We start from the raw sequence: 14,888 nt of genomic DNA on the forward strand, positions 1-14,888 counted from the left end.
TACACAAATCAAAAAAACGCTAGAGTTTCTACAGGATAAATCAAATTTCAAAAATGGCATTAAAAGCCAAGTCAACGTCGGCTGCAACTTCTTCATCGAAGCTAAAGTAGAGGACGATTCAACTATGCTATTCAACATCGGTCTAAATCATTACTTGGAATTCACACACGCCGAGGCCATCAAATATGTCGACGCGAGAATAGAAGCTTTGGAGAGAGCGTCCACGACTTTACGCACGAAGAGTGCGGAGACCAAAGCCCACATCAAACTAATGCTATTCCACATAGGGGAGCTGCAGAATATCAACAAATCTGATTTGTGACAACGGCAATCGCTTAATTTTTGAACAATTACTCATTTAAACATTTAACCTTGTATCTGCGGCATAAGCGACTCTTCGGCCATAATCGTGCTTAATGAGGATATTCCATCAATAAGTAAATTGGTCTGCAATTGTGCAAAGTTTCACTTATAAAGCCCATCAAACATAGATTCGAACTCATTCGCGTTCTCTCTCTTGCGAGTAAATATTATCTTGTAATTGTGCCTTTTCACATCCAAATGAATAACTCAAGTGACGATCGATATGTTAGCTTACCGGATTCAAATAAACACAGAGACTTTTTAAATGCAGCTTTCAAACTCATCTTGGATGAGGCTGTATTTAAAGGTACTGATAGATCTGAACCTGTGACCAGATGGCAATGTCCCGATGATCTCGTTAAATTGTTCAACTTGGAACCAAGCTTGAAACCCTGTGACGATGATGAATTATTGGAAATCATTAAAAAAACAATCCAATTCAGCGTCAAAACAGGACATCCACGTTTCGTCAACCAACTGTTTTCAAGGTATTGAAAGGTGTGCTTAAATTTGTAATGTCTTTGATGTTTTTTTAATTTCAAAATCTTTTTTCAGTTTGGATGTATATGGTTTTATCGGTCAACTAATAACAGATTCTTTGAACAGTTCCGTTTATACTTACGAAGTTGCTCCTGTTTTTACGCTTATGGAAAAGACTGTTCTCAAAACAATGAGATCGCTTGTTGGTTGGGAATCAGGAGATGGTATATTCTGTCCTGGCGGCTCCATCGCCAACGGTATTGGAATTAACATTGCCAGATTTAACTATGACAATAATATTAAGGTATAGTCTTGTATGGAAATTTTATATGTTACTAATTCTAATATCTCTTTTTAAATTTTTACTATACTTTTATAGTTTTCTGGATCGAACGGCATGCCACGTTTTGTTATATTTGCATCCAACGATGCCCATTATTCGTTGCGAAAAATGGCAGCTCTTCTCGGGCTAGGAGAAAACAACGTTGTACTCGTTCCAACTGATGAAACTGGCAGCATGAATACTCATCGTTTGAAAAATTCAATCGAAAAAGTTATAAACGAAGGTTTTTCTTTCAATTTATTTATATTCCAATATAATATTTATATAAAGAATTTACATACATAGTTCTACAAAAAACTCACTTAACCCTTTGCCCGCGGCAATAAATATAGCGAACAAGCCCTGTACGCGGCATCTTTTTCGCGAATTTGGCAATCGAGTTTTCGACCTTAAATACAGATTTTAATATTTACTCAAGTAATCAGATATGTTAATTAACACATAAAGTTTTATTTTAAGCAATAAAATACATAATATATCTCGTAGTTTTGGATTAATTGTCAAATAATCATTCTTCATAATTGTATGAAAACGTGACGTCACATAAACGAGGTTTCAGTATGGTTCCACAAAAAACTAATTTTTGATATATATTCATTTTAATCAAATTGAATAGATGGCATTCAACTCAGTAATATATTCAACCAATTTTGAACCTTAAAACAGTTGAAATAGGCGCATATAAGCCTCAAAATCCCGTGCAAAGTTCAGAAATTCTATGGAAGACAGCCGCGCTACAGACTTGTCGCCCACAGCTTCCATAGAAGGCGGCCGCGGTCAAACGGTTAAGTTGTATTTTAATCACTGCTACTCGTTCAACATTTTTTTTATGCAATGTTATATCTTAAATGGATTGGATCTTTTTTTTTTTTTAAAAAACAAACAGTATTTTAATATTTTTTCATAACATTGATACCAAAAAATTTCTTTATATTTATTTCTTTATTTATCCATTATATATTAACGTTTACCATAGGCAGGGACGCCAAGAGGAATCCCAGGCCCCAGGAAAAATATAATTCTAGGCTCTATGAGACACTAAAAAAAAAAATCTTATAGATACATACATACAATGGTGTCACCCCAATTTTGGAACAATGGGTTTCCAATTTTTTTTTTCGTCCAAGGTACTATTACATGAAAGTTCATTCAATTTTTCAGGATTTGTATAAATTTTGATAAAAATAATATGAATTTTTAGATTAAATAACGGATTCCCGGAAACTTTTGATTTTTAACAACAGGTTTCTGGAAACCATTAGGGTGACACCACTGCATACATATATGTATTTTCATTACGCGAAATATCTATCAACAATTTATTTCAAATTAACTATTAAAAAAATACCTATACGCAGGGTCGATGAGAGGGAGGGGAGCCGGGGTAAAGTTCCAGGGCCCGGTCTATGTACTCAGAATAGTAGAATAATATAAAATATCAATATCGGCCAGTCAGACGTCCCGATACGTGGCCCATCGAACTATAGATTGCCCAAAGAGACACCTATGGTCAAACTTTTGTACATATGTATCAAACACCATCATTACACATATGTAGGTACATGATTATACACAAAATATCAATCGAAAACACTGCGACAACCCCTACCATTCAACTCTTCCACTTCGGAAGCCGCTATAGCTTCTATATGTAAATGTTCCTCTTCCTAATTCATCGAGCAAAACTAAAGAGTTGATTGCAGTGCGCCTCAATATGGCTGCCGCTTCACACAATTCAGCCAGGATGGTCGACTATCCCGACATTACATCGTCAGACTTGCAAATATTCCATCGATAATAGTCAAACTGCACTCTACAGCCCTTCTTGCAAAAGTATTGAGATAATTGATACGCATTAACAATTGCGAACACTTAAGATTTTATTCAATCTGTTGAATAAACCATTCACTATACTTATTTTTTATACGATACTATAAAATTATTTAAAAATGATAATGCAAAATCGTTTTTCCTCGTGAATTTTCGTAACAACTTTATTAGAAGTACATTCAAATAAGAACAAGAAAACTACTCATATTACTACATAGTACATATATAACATTAAATAATCATACATATAATCTAAAAAAAGTACATATTGAAACTTCATCAATTCAATATGTACATATGTCTGACTGTATCTGTATCAATTGTGAAAATTTTCAAATAATAATAAAAAATGGCAAACAGTTTCAAACCGTTCGGAAGAATGTAGGAATTTCGACTGAATCATATAAAAACTAGTTAGTAGGTGAAAATATATTGAAATGTATATAAATTTTATATAAAATTGAATACAGCAATCGCCACAGTTTGAGAAATACTTATTTGATCATTCATACAGTCGAAGACAACTGTTAAGAAACTTAAATCCAATTTTTAATGTAATCGATGAAAAGGTTTAGAAGTGATGTTTAATTTACAAAACATATTACTTTTACCGTTTGCAAAAGATAGTCATAGTTTTCGGATAATTCTGGCGATCCATAATGAGTTAATGAATGTTTCATTGTTAAGTACATAGTATATAAAACTCAATAATGAAATCTCATCCTCAAAAGGGTGCAATTTTTATTTTTTGAAGGAAAACAAGCATGTAAAAAGTAATATAATTCATCCAACAAATATGCTGTTTTTAGGCTCCGTTCCAATCGCCGTTGTCGCTACTTCAGGTACAACCGTTCTGGGAGCATTCGATCCCTTGCAGGAAATTGCCGACATTTGCAAACGTTACAAAATTTGGCTCCACGTGGACGCTGCATGGGGCGGCTGCTTATTATTCTCGAAAAAACATCGCCAAAAATTGAACGGGCTGTCCAGGTACTAACATAATTAATAAACACATATGTACTTAATGTAATAAACATATGCATGCACTTCTCCAGAGCTGATTCCGTCACCATCAACCCTCACAAGCTGTTAGCTGTGCCGCAGCAGTGCTCCATGCTGTTAACTCAACACCGTAACATTCTCACAGACTGCCACGCTGCTCACGCTTCGTATCTCTTTCAAACAGATAAATTTTACGGAACTGATTTGGATTGCGGAGACGCTCACATACAGTGCGGAAGGAGGCCTGATGTTTTTAAATTCTGGCTGATGTGGAAGGCTAAAGTGAGTCACATCTTATATAGAAATGGAATGTTAAAGTAATATTGTCAATGTATAATATAACCCACTCTAATCGAAACAGAATAAAGCATACCTGAGACAAAATAAAGCATACAGATTGCGTAAAGAATTACATAATATGTATGTAATGGAATTCAAAGTGTCGTCGATTAACTCGATTTGAATGGTGTGCATTAAGTATGATATGCCCTATTTCCATCTTGAGCATTCTTTTAACATCTTGAGTGGATATTTGCATTGATTAATATTCACCCTTCTTTCAAGTGGGACGTGCGTGTAGAAAATATTAATAATTTCACATTTTTTTGTGTACACGAGACGTCATTCAAATTTTACATTAAGGAAACTTAAGTGCAATGCTGTGGAAAATTTGCTCGGTTATTAAAATTTCTTATGCATTTTTAACGTATACCATTAATTTTCAAGTATGTCTTAAAGGGGTTAAATGAGTAGTATAGCTAGCATTTTTAAAATCAATTTAAATTTGAAGTCAAGTGTGTTGTACATTTTTAGGGCACGTGCGGTTTTGAATCTCACGTAGACACTATAATGGAAACCTCGCAGTATTTTCTGAATTGTGTAAAAAATACACCAAATATGAAGCTTGTGTGTGAACCACAATTTGTGAACGTGTGCTTTTGGTACTTACCAACATCTTTAAAGTGCGACAACATTCAAGGTGTAAATAATATCGAATTCAAAGAAAAGTTGCACAAGGTATATACATATGTCGATTGCGAAAGTGTAGGTTTAGTTGTTGTATTTGTATTGTTTAATGTTTTGTTGATTTTAGATTGCACCCAAAATCAAAGAGAGAATGATACGAAAAGGCAGCATAATGTTGAGCTACCAGCCTCTTGGAGATAAACCAAACTTTTTTCGTTTCGTCACACAAAATTCCGGTTTGAAGAAAGTCGACGTAGATTATATATTGAACGAAATCGATTTACTCGGTCGCGATTTATAATATGGAAACATGTTACAGTTCATAACAATACTAAGCATATAGGGTGCTAAATATTCATTTGTGTAATTTTAATGTTAACATTTTATCCCGCTGTAGCAGAATTGCCTGGATACAGAATTGCAGGGACAATCTAAAAAAATATGTACAAATATTAATATCATTAAAATATACTTGTATATCATATGATAGTTGTTTCATGCCTGATTTCTTATTGTATCCAAAATAATTAATAATTGTCGTATTTCTTCAAGATTAATATCAACTGGTACTGGTCCTGGAATACTTATCTTTGGTTCAGTTAATCTCGCGGAGTGGTTGTTTATTTCTACTCCATATTCTGCTCGTTTGTTTATAATCTAATAATAAATAATTTAAAATAACATTTTTTTTAAGTTATTCTGTACATAGTAATACTATAAAACACAAAACGCACAGCACAATTGCATTGAAAGGCAAAAATCACTATTGAAAATACAACAAACGTGTGATGTGAAAACATGTTGATATCTTTTTACGCAGTGTAGCTAGTATCGAAACCTCGTGCTGCTTTTATACGTATTGTGTGATATTTAAAATTACAATACAAATAATTTGCCAATTGAGTTTCGCTGTATTGTCATGTGATGTTTTTGAGGTGCGATTATCTCAAGTATGATGATAGACGATTATGTGAACCGTACAAATGGTCTATTTAAAGGTAAAATGTATGAATCGGTTCGCAAAAATGATTATATATAAGCTGTAATTAATAATATAAGTATGTTTAATAAACCTCTGTTACTAGAATTAAAAAATTGTCTCAAAAGAAGAAAATAAATTTATTTTTTACTAGCCTCTTATCAAATTGCTTTCGATTTTTTTTATATATAATATGTATTGAGGTAGAAAAGCCTTCGACACAGTTAGTTATAATGCAGTAGTTAACGCCCTACAAACACAGGGAGTGCCGGAACCCTATGTGGGGCTGTTAGCTGCAATATACAAGAACACCACAGCTTCAGTTAAACTTTTTTCTGATACTGATAAATTCAGCATAGGAAAATAAGTAAGACAAGGAGATACCATTTCGGCCAAGTTATTCAATGCGGTACTTAAGGGAACTTTCAGGAACTTGGAATGGGACACGGCAGGAGTAAAAATCAACAGTCGCTTCTTGAATCATCTTCGGTTCGCAGACGATCCAGCTGACCTACTTAACAGACTAACACAGCTGGACAGGGAAAGTAGGATTAAAAATTAACGTAGATAAGACCAAACTAATGTTCAATGGGTCTGGGTTACTGCATCGAAAGTCGAAAGATCGAAAAGAATGTATGTATGGTTATACTGCCCGCTCTTCATATGTATGCATGGTAAACGGACTATTTCACATATTGTAAAGTCCAATGCACTCAATACGGACGTCAGTTCCGAAATGAAGATAAGAAGAAGGATCGAAGTAGCAAGAAATGCCTTCGGCAGCATGAAAAATGTTTTGTGTTGTCGAAGGTTGTCTATGAAATTGCGCTTAAGAGTCCTGCACTAATATGTTTGGTCAGTTTTGCTGTACGGATGCGAAACGTGGACGCTGTTGGTGGCATCCATGAACAGGATAGAGTCCTTTGAAATGTGGTGTTACCGGAGGATGCTAAAGATCTCGTGGAAGGAGCATGTAAGTAACGAAACAGTCCTCCAGCTTCTTTATAAAAAGACAGAGCTTCTTGACACGGTGAAGCGCCGTAAGATGGAATACTTTGGCCACATTATTCGCGGCCCCAAATATCGCCTTCTACAAACAATCATAGAAGGCAAACGGTGGCTTGGGAGAAAGAAGCTCTCTTGGCTCCGGAACATTAGGTCATGGATGGGACTCGGTCTCGAAAAGTTATTTCGACTTGCCCATGATAGGGAAGAATTCGCACGGGCCATAAACGATCTCTGCCCATGGTAGTCGCCTACGTCCGAATACGGATTCGGCATTAGAAGAAGAAGAATGCACTCAAAGAAGTATGGTACGCTGTATGATCGGCATAAAGAGGAAAGACAGGAAGCGGAACACAAAGGTGAGAAGTATGACGAAGGTAGTGGATAGAGTAAAGAGACTGAAGTGGCAATGGGCGGGCCACGTAGCTAAAAGAATGGACGAAAAGAAGTGCTTGAATGGTACCTGAGAGAATGCAAAATGGTAAAATGAAGACCACAGGTAAGATGGGTAGATGAAGTTAGGAAAATGTGTGGATGGATGACAGTCGCGCAAAACAGAGACGAGTGGAAGCGTGTTGGAGAGGCCTTCATCCAGCAGTGTATGGTGAATGGCTGTAGATGATGATGATTGAGGTAGAAATTAAAAATAAAATGGATGTAATTATTTATTTGCAACCATAAAAATGTTTATAAAAAAATTCAAAAATCTCGTAAGGTTTGATTTTCAAAACTTGTATCGCATTATGGCCTGCATAGTTATTCATGTAGGGATCCGCTTGAGACTTAATCAAGAGAATAATCATCGATTTTTCAATATGCGAAAGATGGGGACCTAAAATTAGATTACGATGCAAATTATAAAACTGTAAAATTAACCGTAAATTAATTACTATATGTAAATGCTACCTTTGATACAATTAGATAAAATTAATATAGCATTATTGCCATTTCCAGGGTTTTTATAGTTGACAACCTCTTTTTCAATGTTGAATTTCGAATGTCGCAAATGCTTCAATATAATCATTAAAAAGTTCAACTTTTCCTTCTGAATGCACAACATTATCGGCGTATTACCTGTTGGAATTTAAAAATTAAATTAAATGAATCAACTTTGCCGTTGAATGCATCAAATCTTGCCAATACCTTCGCTATCGGTGGCCGTAGAAATTATTTTATATATAGTTTTGAATGCTTCGTAGGGGAGCATGCGATTACTATTAAAAGGGTCATCTCTGCCTTCCCTGTAATTGAATGTCCTCAAAACTTCAATTGGATTGGTCCGCATGTAGTCAATTACCGAAATGAGACAGTCGGTGCTTTCTTGATTAACACAGTGATGCATGGAATTGTTATTGTCGTAGTCCACTTTCAAAGGACACGCTCCTTTATCTAAAAGATACTTTATGATATTTGTGTCTGCTTTGGCTTGTATTGCGATGTGTAAAGGGGTCTAAAATAAAAATAAAATAACAATGTACTTATTAAATGGGCTCTTTTTATTAACCACCTTATGAATATGTATACCGACCGAGTGTGGTCTGTCCATGCAAAGCTTGGACCGAAGCTAACGTAGACGCTTTGCAAATATCAAGCATTTGCAAAAGCCTATGTTATGTAGATTCGTTTCGAGTTTTGTATGGACGGCCCACCGTTGATACTTACATAATTGTTTATACTTTCTTGATTGATTGTAATGAAATTTTTTTCCATGTAATCGATACAAATTTTCAATTTTTGAAAATTATTTTCATGACACGCGGCATACAAAAACCTATTAAATATAATTATAAAAGCTGAAGATGTCTTAAATGTATTAGCGTTTATAAAAATTCCAGCTATTACTTACGAAATGCTTTTGTCTATGCTTAAGACTTTGACGTCACCATTTGTATTCACTAAATTGGATGAAGTTTCTTTAGCAATTTCTTTACTTTTACAATCGTTCGCTGTATTTAATTGATTTAATAACTCACAATTATTATACAAAATTTCGTTACATAATGAATTTAAAGATCCGAAGGCTTCCAAAGACTCCCGTTTCAATTTTCCATGTGAAACACTATTGAGTGTGAATCGAAAATTTTTCACTATTTCCTCAATACTTTTCTTGTTTACATTTGCTCTTGAACTGATATTACAATTTAATGGAATCAAATTAATCTCTTTAACTAAGGGCATCCGTTTATTGGCGATTGTGATAAATTTTCCATTACTTTCTTCCATGATTTTCTAGAATGACGAAAGTCAACATGTGAAACTATATATATTGAGTTATCTACATACAAAATTTGTGTGCATATTTAGTATTTCAAAGATAATTATAAATGACGTAACGTGTGTATTTATATATATAAGTGCATTCTACTGATTAAAAACAAAAACGAATAATTGGTTGATATAATTCATTTATTGTGTTAAAAATTTATAATATAATATTACATGTTTGTTTATAGTTATACTAAATTAAACTAGTCTATGTGATTAATATATTAACTGCTACATTTCTACAAAACTCAAGACAGTATATTAAACTGCTATAAACAGAGAAATGTTATAACATTTCTCTGCAATGTTATAACTGTTATATGTATAGTTACAGTGACCATATTTTTTTGAAGAAAATAAAGGACATATCGCAATATCAGAATCTTCTTATAATTAAAAAAAATGCTTTATAAGTTTATAGGATTTGTTACAAAATATAAGCATACAATATTTAGAATTTAAAAACATCATATGGACACATTATTAAAATTTAAAAAGACATCTACCGATCGAATTAGTACGTTGAGATAAAAAAAAAAACAATCCTTTTAAACGTGGTAAAGTAAAAAATTTGCAAAATAAGCTCATTACATCTTGGAAAATAAATGTTTAAAAAAAAATTATATTTTTGCCTTTTAAAGTTCGTTAGAAAATCAATTAAAAGTATTTTAAACCATTGAAAAACCACAATCAATAGGAAAAACACCTGACTATCGATTCCAGAACTCATTTTGGGCATCACAATACTATAGCTTGAGCCAAAAAACTGTAAAAATTGCGCATATTTTTAAACGCTCATATATCATAAACAAAAAGAAACAAACAAAAATCCTTGTCATATTCGAATTTAGTGGATCAAACTAAGTAAATATTGATTAGTACAGGTTTAATAAAATTTATGAATTGCATATTTAAATATTTCGGTGTTAATATTTTTAGCGATAGCCGTATTATAAAATGAAGGACAAAATGATAATTTTAGAAAATAAATAAATCTAAAGGACAGTGCAGTGAAATGAAGGACTGTCCTCTTAAAAAAAGGACGTGTGGTCAGCGTATATCTGTATAATACATAACGTTTAACGTGATTATTATTCAAGCAGAGCATTCACGTGGATAAATAAGTATACAAATAGTGCGTTAATAATTTTCTTGTATATATAACATTTTTTTGACTATGCCAGAAGTTAAGACGAATCAAAAATCACAGCTTAGAGAACAAAGAATTCCAATTGTAGTCGAATCTTGCAGCAATATTTAAAATATATATATATATACAGTGGCGGACTGGCCATACAAGCGAACATGCCCGATGGCATGTGGGCCCCACGTTCTGTTAGAAAATATGGGCCCTCAGTAAAATTAAATAACTTTTTATCTATTTCACGTGTGTAAAAATTTATAGGATATTGCACTTTGGGACCTAAAGTTTGTGTATTTCAACAAAACAAATTTCTTACGATATACAAAAACAACTAATACCTGCTTTAACAGCCCAAGGATTGGTTAACTTTTTTTATTAGGCTCGAAATGTAAGTTTCAACATTGGCGTGGGCCCTTTTGCCGGGCCCATTTCCAACGTCAATATTATGTATATACCAATACCTATGTAACAACTACCTACTGAAATAAAAATGGTAATAAACAAATTTCCGTGAATAATATAAACTGAATTGCTTAAACCAATTTTGTTAGGACGATTCATCATCAACCAGCTATTTAAATTTACTTCATACTTTCGAAATAACATTTGATTATACTTCGACGATATAGTAAGATTTAAATACACAATTGTAAACAGTTTCCGAATATAAAATCTATTCCTAATCTAGACACATCCATGTATATAGAAATATAGGATAGGGGCCCCTTCCCCAAAATCCCGATTTTCGATTAACATTTAATTGAAAATATTATGCATCGTTTTCAGGGACGTAATTTGGGGGGGGGGGCATAGGGGGTACTCGCCCCCCTAAATTAAGGAATATTGTGAATTTAGAAAATATTATGAATTTAATGATTAATGGGATACTATGGATCTATGAATACTACGTTTATTTCTTGTGTATGTTACTTTTGGGTAACTAATAAAATAATCGCTGCAATGTGCTTTGAAAAAAAAAATATTATTTCAAAGCATATTTTGGTTTTTAAGTGGTATGCCTTGGGTAAAATTTGTCCATCCTATGAAGCGAATCGTTAGAAAGGTCCCCTTTACTTTATTTTGTCTCAAAAACAGATGTGTAACGTTTATTTTTCCGAAAGTTCGTATATTTTTTGTTTTCAAGAAATGTTTTAAATTAATATTTTACTGAATCGGTTCGATCACAAATGATTTTATTTCTTTTATTTTTATTTTATTTGCAGACGTCCATTATCTCACAAAACAACGAATGAGATGGATTTAAACTTCTTGTGTAACGAATTCGGTCCAAAACAAGTTTTAGTTATTTAATAAAATTGCTTTCTGACCAAAACCTCATCAAATTTAGTACATAAAGAATAAAAATATAAATTTTCAGCTTGATACGTTCAGGGGTGTGGTAAAAATTTTTTTTACTTTTTTAAGAGTAAAAAATCCCACTTTTGGTTAATTAAATTTAATGATTTTTTTTATTATATTTTCATCACTTGATACAAGGAATTATACATAAAATCGTGAAGAACAGACATATTTAAAGGGTCGATTAAAATAGTGGAAGAAAAATCCGGTAAACTGCTAACAGGAGTAAACTGTCACTTTCGGTTAACGGGTGTTCACGAAATTTTACACACACTCAGACAGAGCCACACACATTTTTCTATATTATGTAAACGTGATCAGTGATCGATTCTGAGTTCGAATTTTCGCATGATCACAAAACTTTATCTATTGTTATTACTAGTCACCGGAGCCTGAGGGGGCCGTGTATTGTTCAAAGGTTGTAAATGCATTGTTAAAGGTTTGACGAACAATGGATAGCACTGTGACTATCCTACCTCTAGTTATTACGTACATATGAACATAGATAAAGTGAAAAGACAGTCGGTAGAAATTAAGTTAATTGATAGTTTTTTAATGACTCAGTTTGATGGTCGATTTTTGTTGACCATGTGAAGATTTTTGGAAAAAAATTTTCGCCTGCGGCGCTTTTTTCGCTTTTTACATAATATTTTTTCAAATATAAGCTTATTTTTTCCATATTTTATAACTCAATAAGGTGTATTCAAAGAATATTTTCCATTTTTATTCCGATATAAAAAGATTTTTTGAAAAAAAATTAAATTTGACCAATCTTTGCCAGCCCAAGAAAAAGCTGAAATGACGTCCCTGATTCTTTTATGATGCATTCTATTTACCTAGGACAAGGGTTAAAACGAAATATACAATGTAATTTATGGATCTATTTTGCTTTTGCCATTTTTCTTTTACCTAAATTTGTTTATTCCCATTTTTGAAAAAAAAAAATTTTTTCCCTTGATTTTTAGCGTGATGGAAAGAAGAAAATTTAGTTATATGGGGGGGGGGGGGGGACAAATTTTTTTAACCCTGGGGGGCCCCCTTTGACTCCTGGCATGCACTGATTTCAGTCCCAGTCCGCCACTGTATATATATATATATATATATATATATATATATATATATATATATATATATACAGTGGCGGACTGGGACTGAAATCAGTGCATGCCAGGAGTCAAAGGGGGCCCCACCCAGGGTTAAAATAATTTGTCCCCCCCCCCCCATATAACAAAATTTTCTTCTTTCCTTAACGCTAAAAATCAAGGGAAGTTTTTTTTTTTCAAAATTGGGAATAAACAAATTTAGGTACAAGAAAAATGGCAAAAGCAAAATAGATCCATAAATTATATTGTATATTTCGTTTTAACCCTTGTCCTTGGTAAATATAATGCATCATAAAAGAATGCGGCATAAAGGCGGCTATTACTTTCGGTAGAAAACAATCAGGGACGTCATTTCAGCTTTTTCTTTGGGGGGCAGGGCAGGCAAAGATTGGTCAAATTGAATTTTTTTTCAAAAAATCTTTTTTATATCGGAATAAAAATGGAAAATATTCTTTACCTTATTGAGTTATAAAATATGAAAAAAATAAGCTTATTTTTGAAAAAGTAATTATAAAAAAATATTATGTAAAAAGAGAAAAAAGCGCCGTAGGCGAAAATTTTTTTCCACAAATCTTTACATAGTCAACATTAATCGACCATCAAACTGATTCTCCAAAAAACTATCAATTAACTTAATTTCTACCGACTGTCTTGTCACTTTATCTATGTACATATGTACGTTATAACATTAGATAAAGTTTTGTTTTGTTTTTTTTCAAAGCACATAGCAGCGATTATTTTATTAGTTACCCAAAAGTAACATACATAAGAAATACACGTAGCATTCATAGATCCATAGTATCTCATTAATCATTAAATTCATAATATTTTCTAAATTCACACTATTCCTTCATTTAGGCGAGTGCCCCCCTATGGCCCCCCCAAATTACGTCCCTGAAAAAAATGCATAATATTTTCAATTAATGTTAATCGAAAATCGGGATTTTGGGGAGGGGGCCCCTATCCTATATTTCTATTTACATGGGTGTGTCTAGATTAGGAATAGATTTTATATTCGGAAACTGTTTAAAATTGTGTATTTAAATCTTACTATATCATCGAAGTATAATCAAATGTTATTTTGAAAGTATGAAGTAAATTTAAATCGCTGGTTGATGATGAATCGTCCTATCAAAATTGTTTTAAGCAATTCAGTTTATATTATTCACGAAAATTTGTTTATTCCCATTTTTATTTCAGTAGTTAGTTGTTACATAGGTATTGGTATATACATAATCTTGACGTTGGAATAGGCCCGGCAAAAGGGCCCACACAAATGTTGAAACTTACATTTCAAGCCTAATAAAAAAAGTTAACCGATCCTTGGGCTGTTAAAGCAGGTATTAGTTATTTGTGTATATCGTAAGAAATTTGTTTTGTTGAAATACCCAAACTTTAGGTCCTAAAGTTGCAATATCCTATACATTTTTACACACGTGAAATAGTTAAAAAGTTATTTAATTTTACTGAGGGCCCATATTTTCTAACAGATAGTGGGGCCCACACGCCATCGGGCATGTTCGCTTGTATGGCCAGTCCGCCACTGTATATATATATATATATATATATATTAGTATTATTATATTAGTATTAGTTTATGAGAGTGCTTGATATAGTGAGATTTTTAATAACGATACCAATGTAAATAACACATTCCTCGAATCACAGCCAATCAACAATGATTGATAACTAACAGCAGTTCGCTTCGGGCGGGAGTTTGGCCCAAATAAATGTTTGCATCACCATTGTACGGAACGTCGCAAAAATATCAAAATAACAATATTAAATACTTCTAGCTTTCAGTGATTATTAAAATTATTCTTAAAAAACTGAATTTCAAAAAAGAATAAATGATTCCAGTTTTGATTCTTTTAAAATTATATTTTAAGGTTATTGCTTTCGAAACAGTATTAATTATATTAGTGCATATTAAACTAATAAAATTGTATTTTTAGCTCGAAATGTGTAACGCAACGGTGTATTGTGTGAAAGACGTATTAGTCGTCGACATCGAGTCATTTTATCGCCTCAGTGCAATGGATTCGTGGA

At 32.9% G+C, this 14,888-nt stretch overlaps 2 protein-coding genes across 2 annotated transcripts; one reads left to right on the forward strand and one right to left on the reverse strand.

Moving 5' to 3' along the window:
* The first annotated feature begins 223 nt into the window (after positions 1-223).
* On the forward strand, positions 224-6,126 carry LOC143910496 (cysteine sulfinic acid decarboxylase-like). The gene is made up of 7 exons (XM_077428995.1): positions 224-851; positions 919-1,147; positions 1,223-1,409; positions 3,826-4,006; positions 4,072-4,300; positions 4,832-5,035; positions 5,112-6,126. Exons 1-7 carry the CDS (start codon positions 562-564, stop codon positions 5,283-5,285), a joined length of 1,494 nt encoding a protein of 497 aa, XP_077285121.1. The 5' UTR covers positions 224-561; the 3' UTR covers positions 5,286-6,126.
* Positions 6,127-7,620: 1,494 nt separating this feature from the next.
* Positions 7,621-14,565, reverse strand: LOC143911101 (uncharacterized). The gene is made up of 6 exons (XM_077429842.1): positions 14,477-14,565; positions 8,815-9,197; positions 8,631-8,739; positions 8,112-8,418; positions 7,875-8,042; positions 7,621-7,800 (listed from the first exon to the last, which is right to left on the reverse strand). The coding sequence occupies exons 2-6, from the start codon at positions 9,189-9,191 to the stop codon at positions 7,634-7,636; spliced, it is 1,128 nt and encodes a 375-aa protein (XP_077285968.1). The 5' UTR covers positions 9,192-9,197; positions 14,477-14,565; the 3' UTR covers positions 7,621-7,633.
* Between the last annotated feature and the right edge of the window lie 323 nt (positions 14,566-14,888).

The sequence above is a fragment of the Arctopsyche grandis genome, chromosome 4 (assembly GCF_051622035.1).
Source record: "Arctopsyche grandis isolate Sample6627 chromosome 4, ASM5162203v2, whole genome shotgun sequence".
Taxonomy (NCBI): domain Eukaryota; kingdom Metazoa; phylum Arthropoda; class Insecta; order Trichoptera; family Hydropsychidae; genus Arctopsyche; species Arctopsyche grandis.

What these genes read in the sequence shown, in the direction of transcription:
- LOC143911101 (XM_077429842.1), bottom strand. Translation starts at nt 9,191, where the DNA reads ATGGAAGAAAGTAATGGAAAATTTATCACAATCGCCAATAAACGGATG. An exon ending in AAGAAAGTATAAACAATTAT is followed by an intron (nt 8,419 to 8,630) that starts GTAAGTATCAAC and finishes TTTTTATTTTAG; the next exon opens with ACCCCTTTACACATCGCAAT. An exon ending in TACGGCCACCGATAGCGAAG is followed by an intron (nt 8,043 to 8,111) that starts GTATTGGCAAGA and finishes AAATTCCAACAG; the next exon opens with GTAATACGCCGATAATGTTG.
- LOC143910496 (XM_077428995.1), top strand. Translation starts at nt 562, where the DNA reads ATGAATAACTCAAGTGACGATCGATATGTTAGCTTACCGGATTCAAAT. An exon ending in CGAAAAAGTTATAAACGAAG is followed by an intron (nt 1,410 to 3,825) that starts GTTTTTCTTTCA and finishes TGCTGTTTTTAG; the next exon opens with GCTCCGTTCCAATCGCCGTT. An exon ending in AAATTGAACGGGCTGTCCAG is followed by an intron (nt 4,007 to 4,071) that starts GTACTAACATAA and finishes GCACTTCTCCAG; the next exon opens with AGCTGATTCCGTCACCATCA.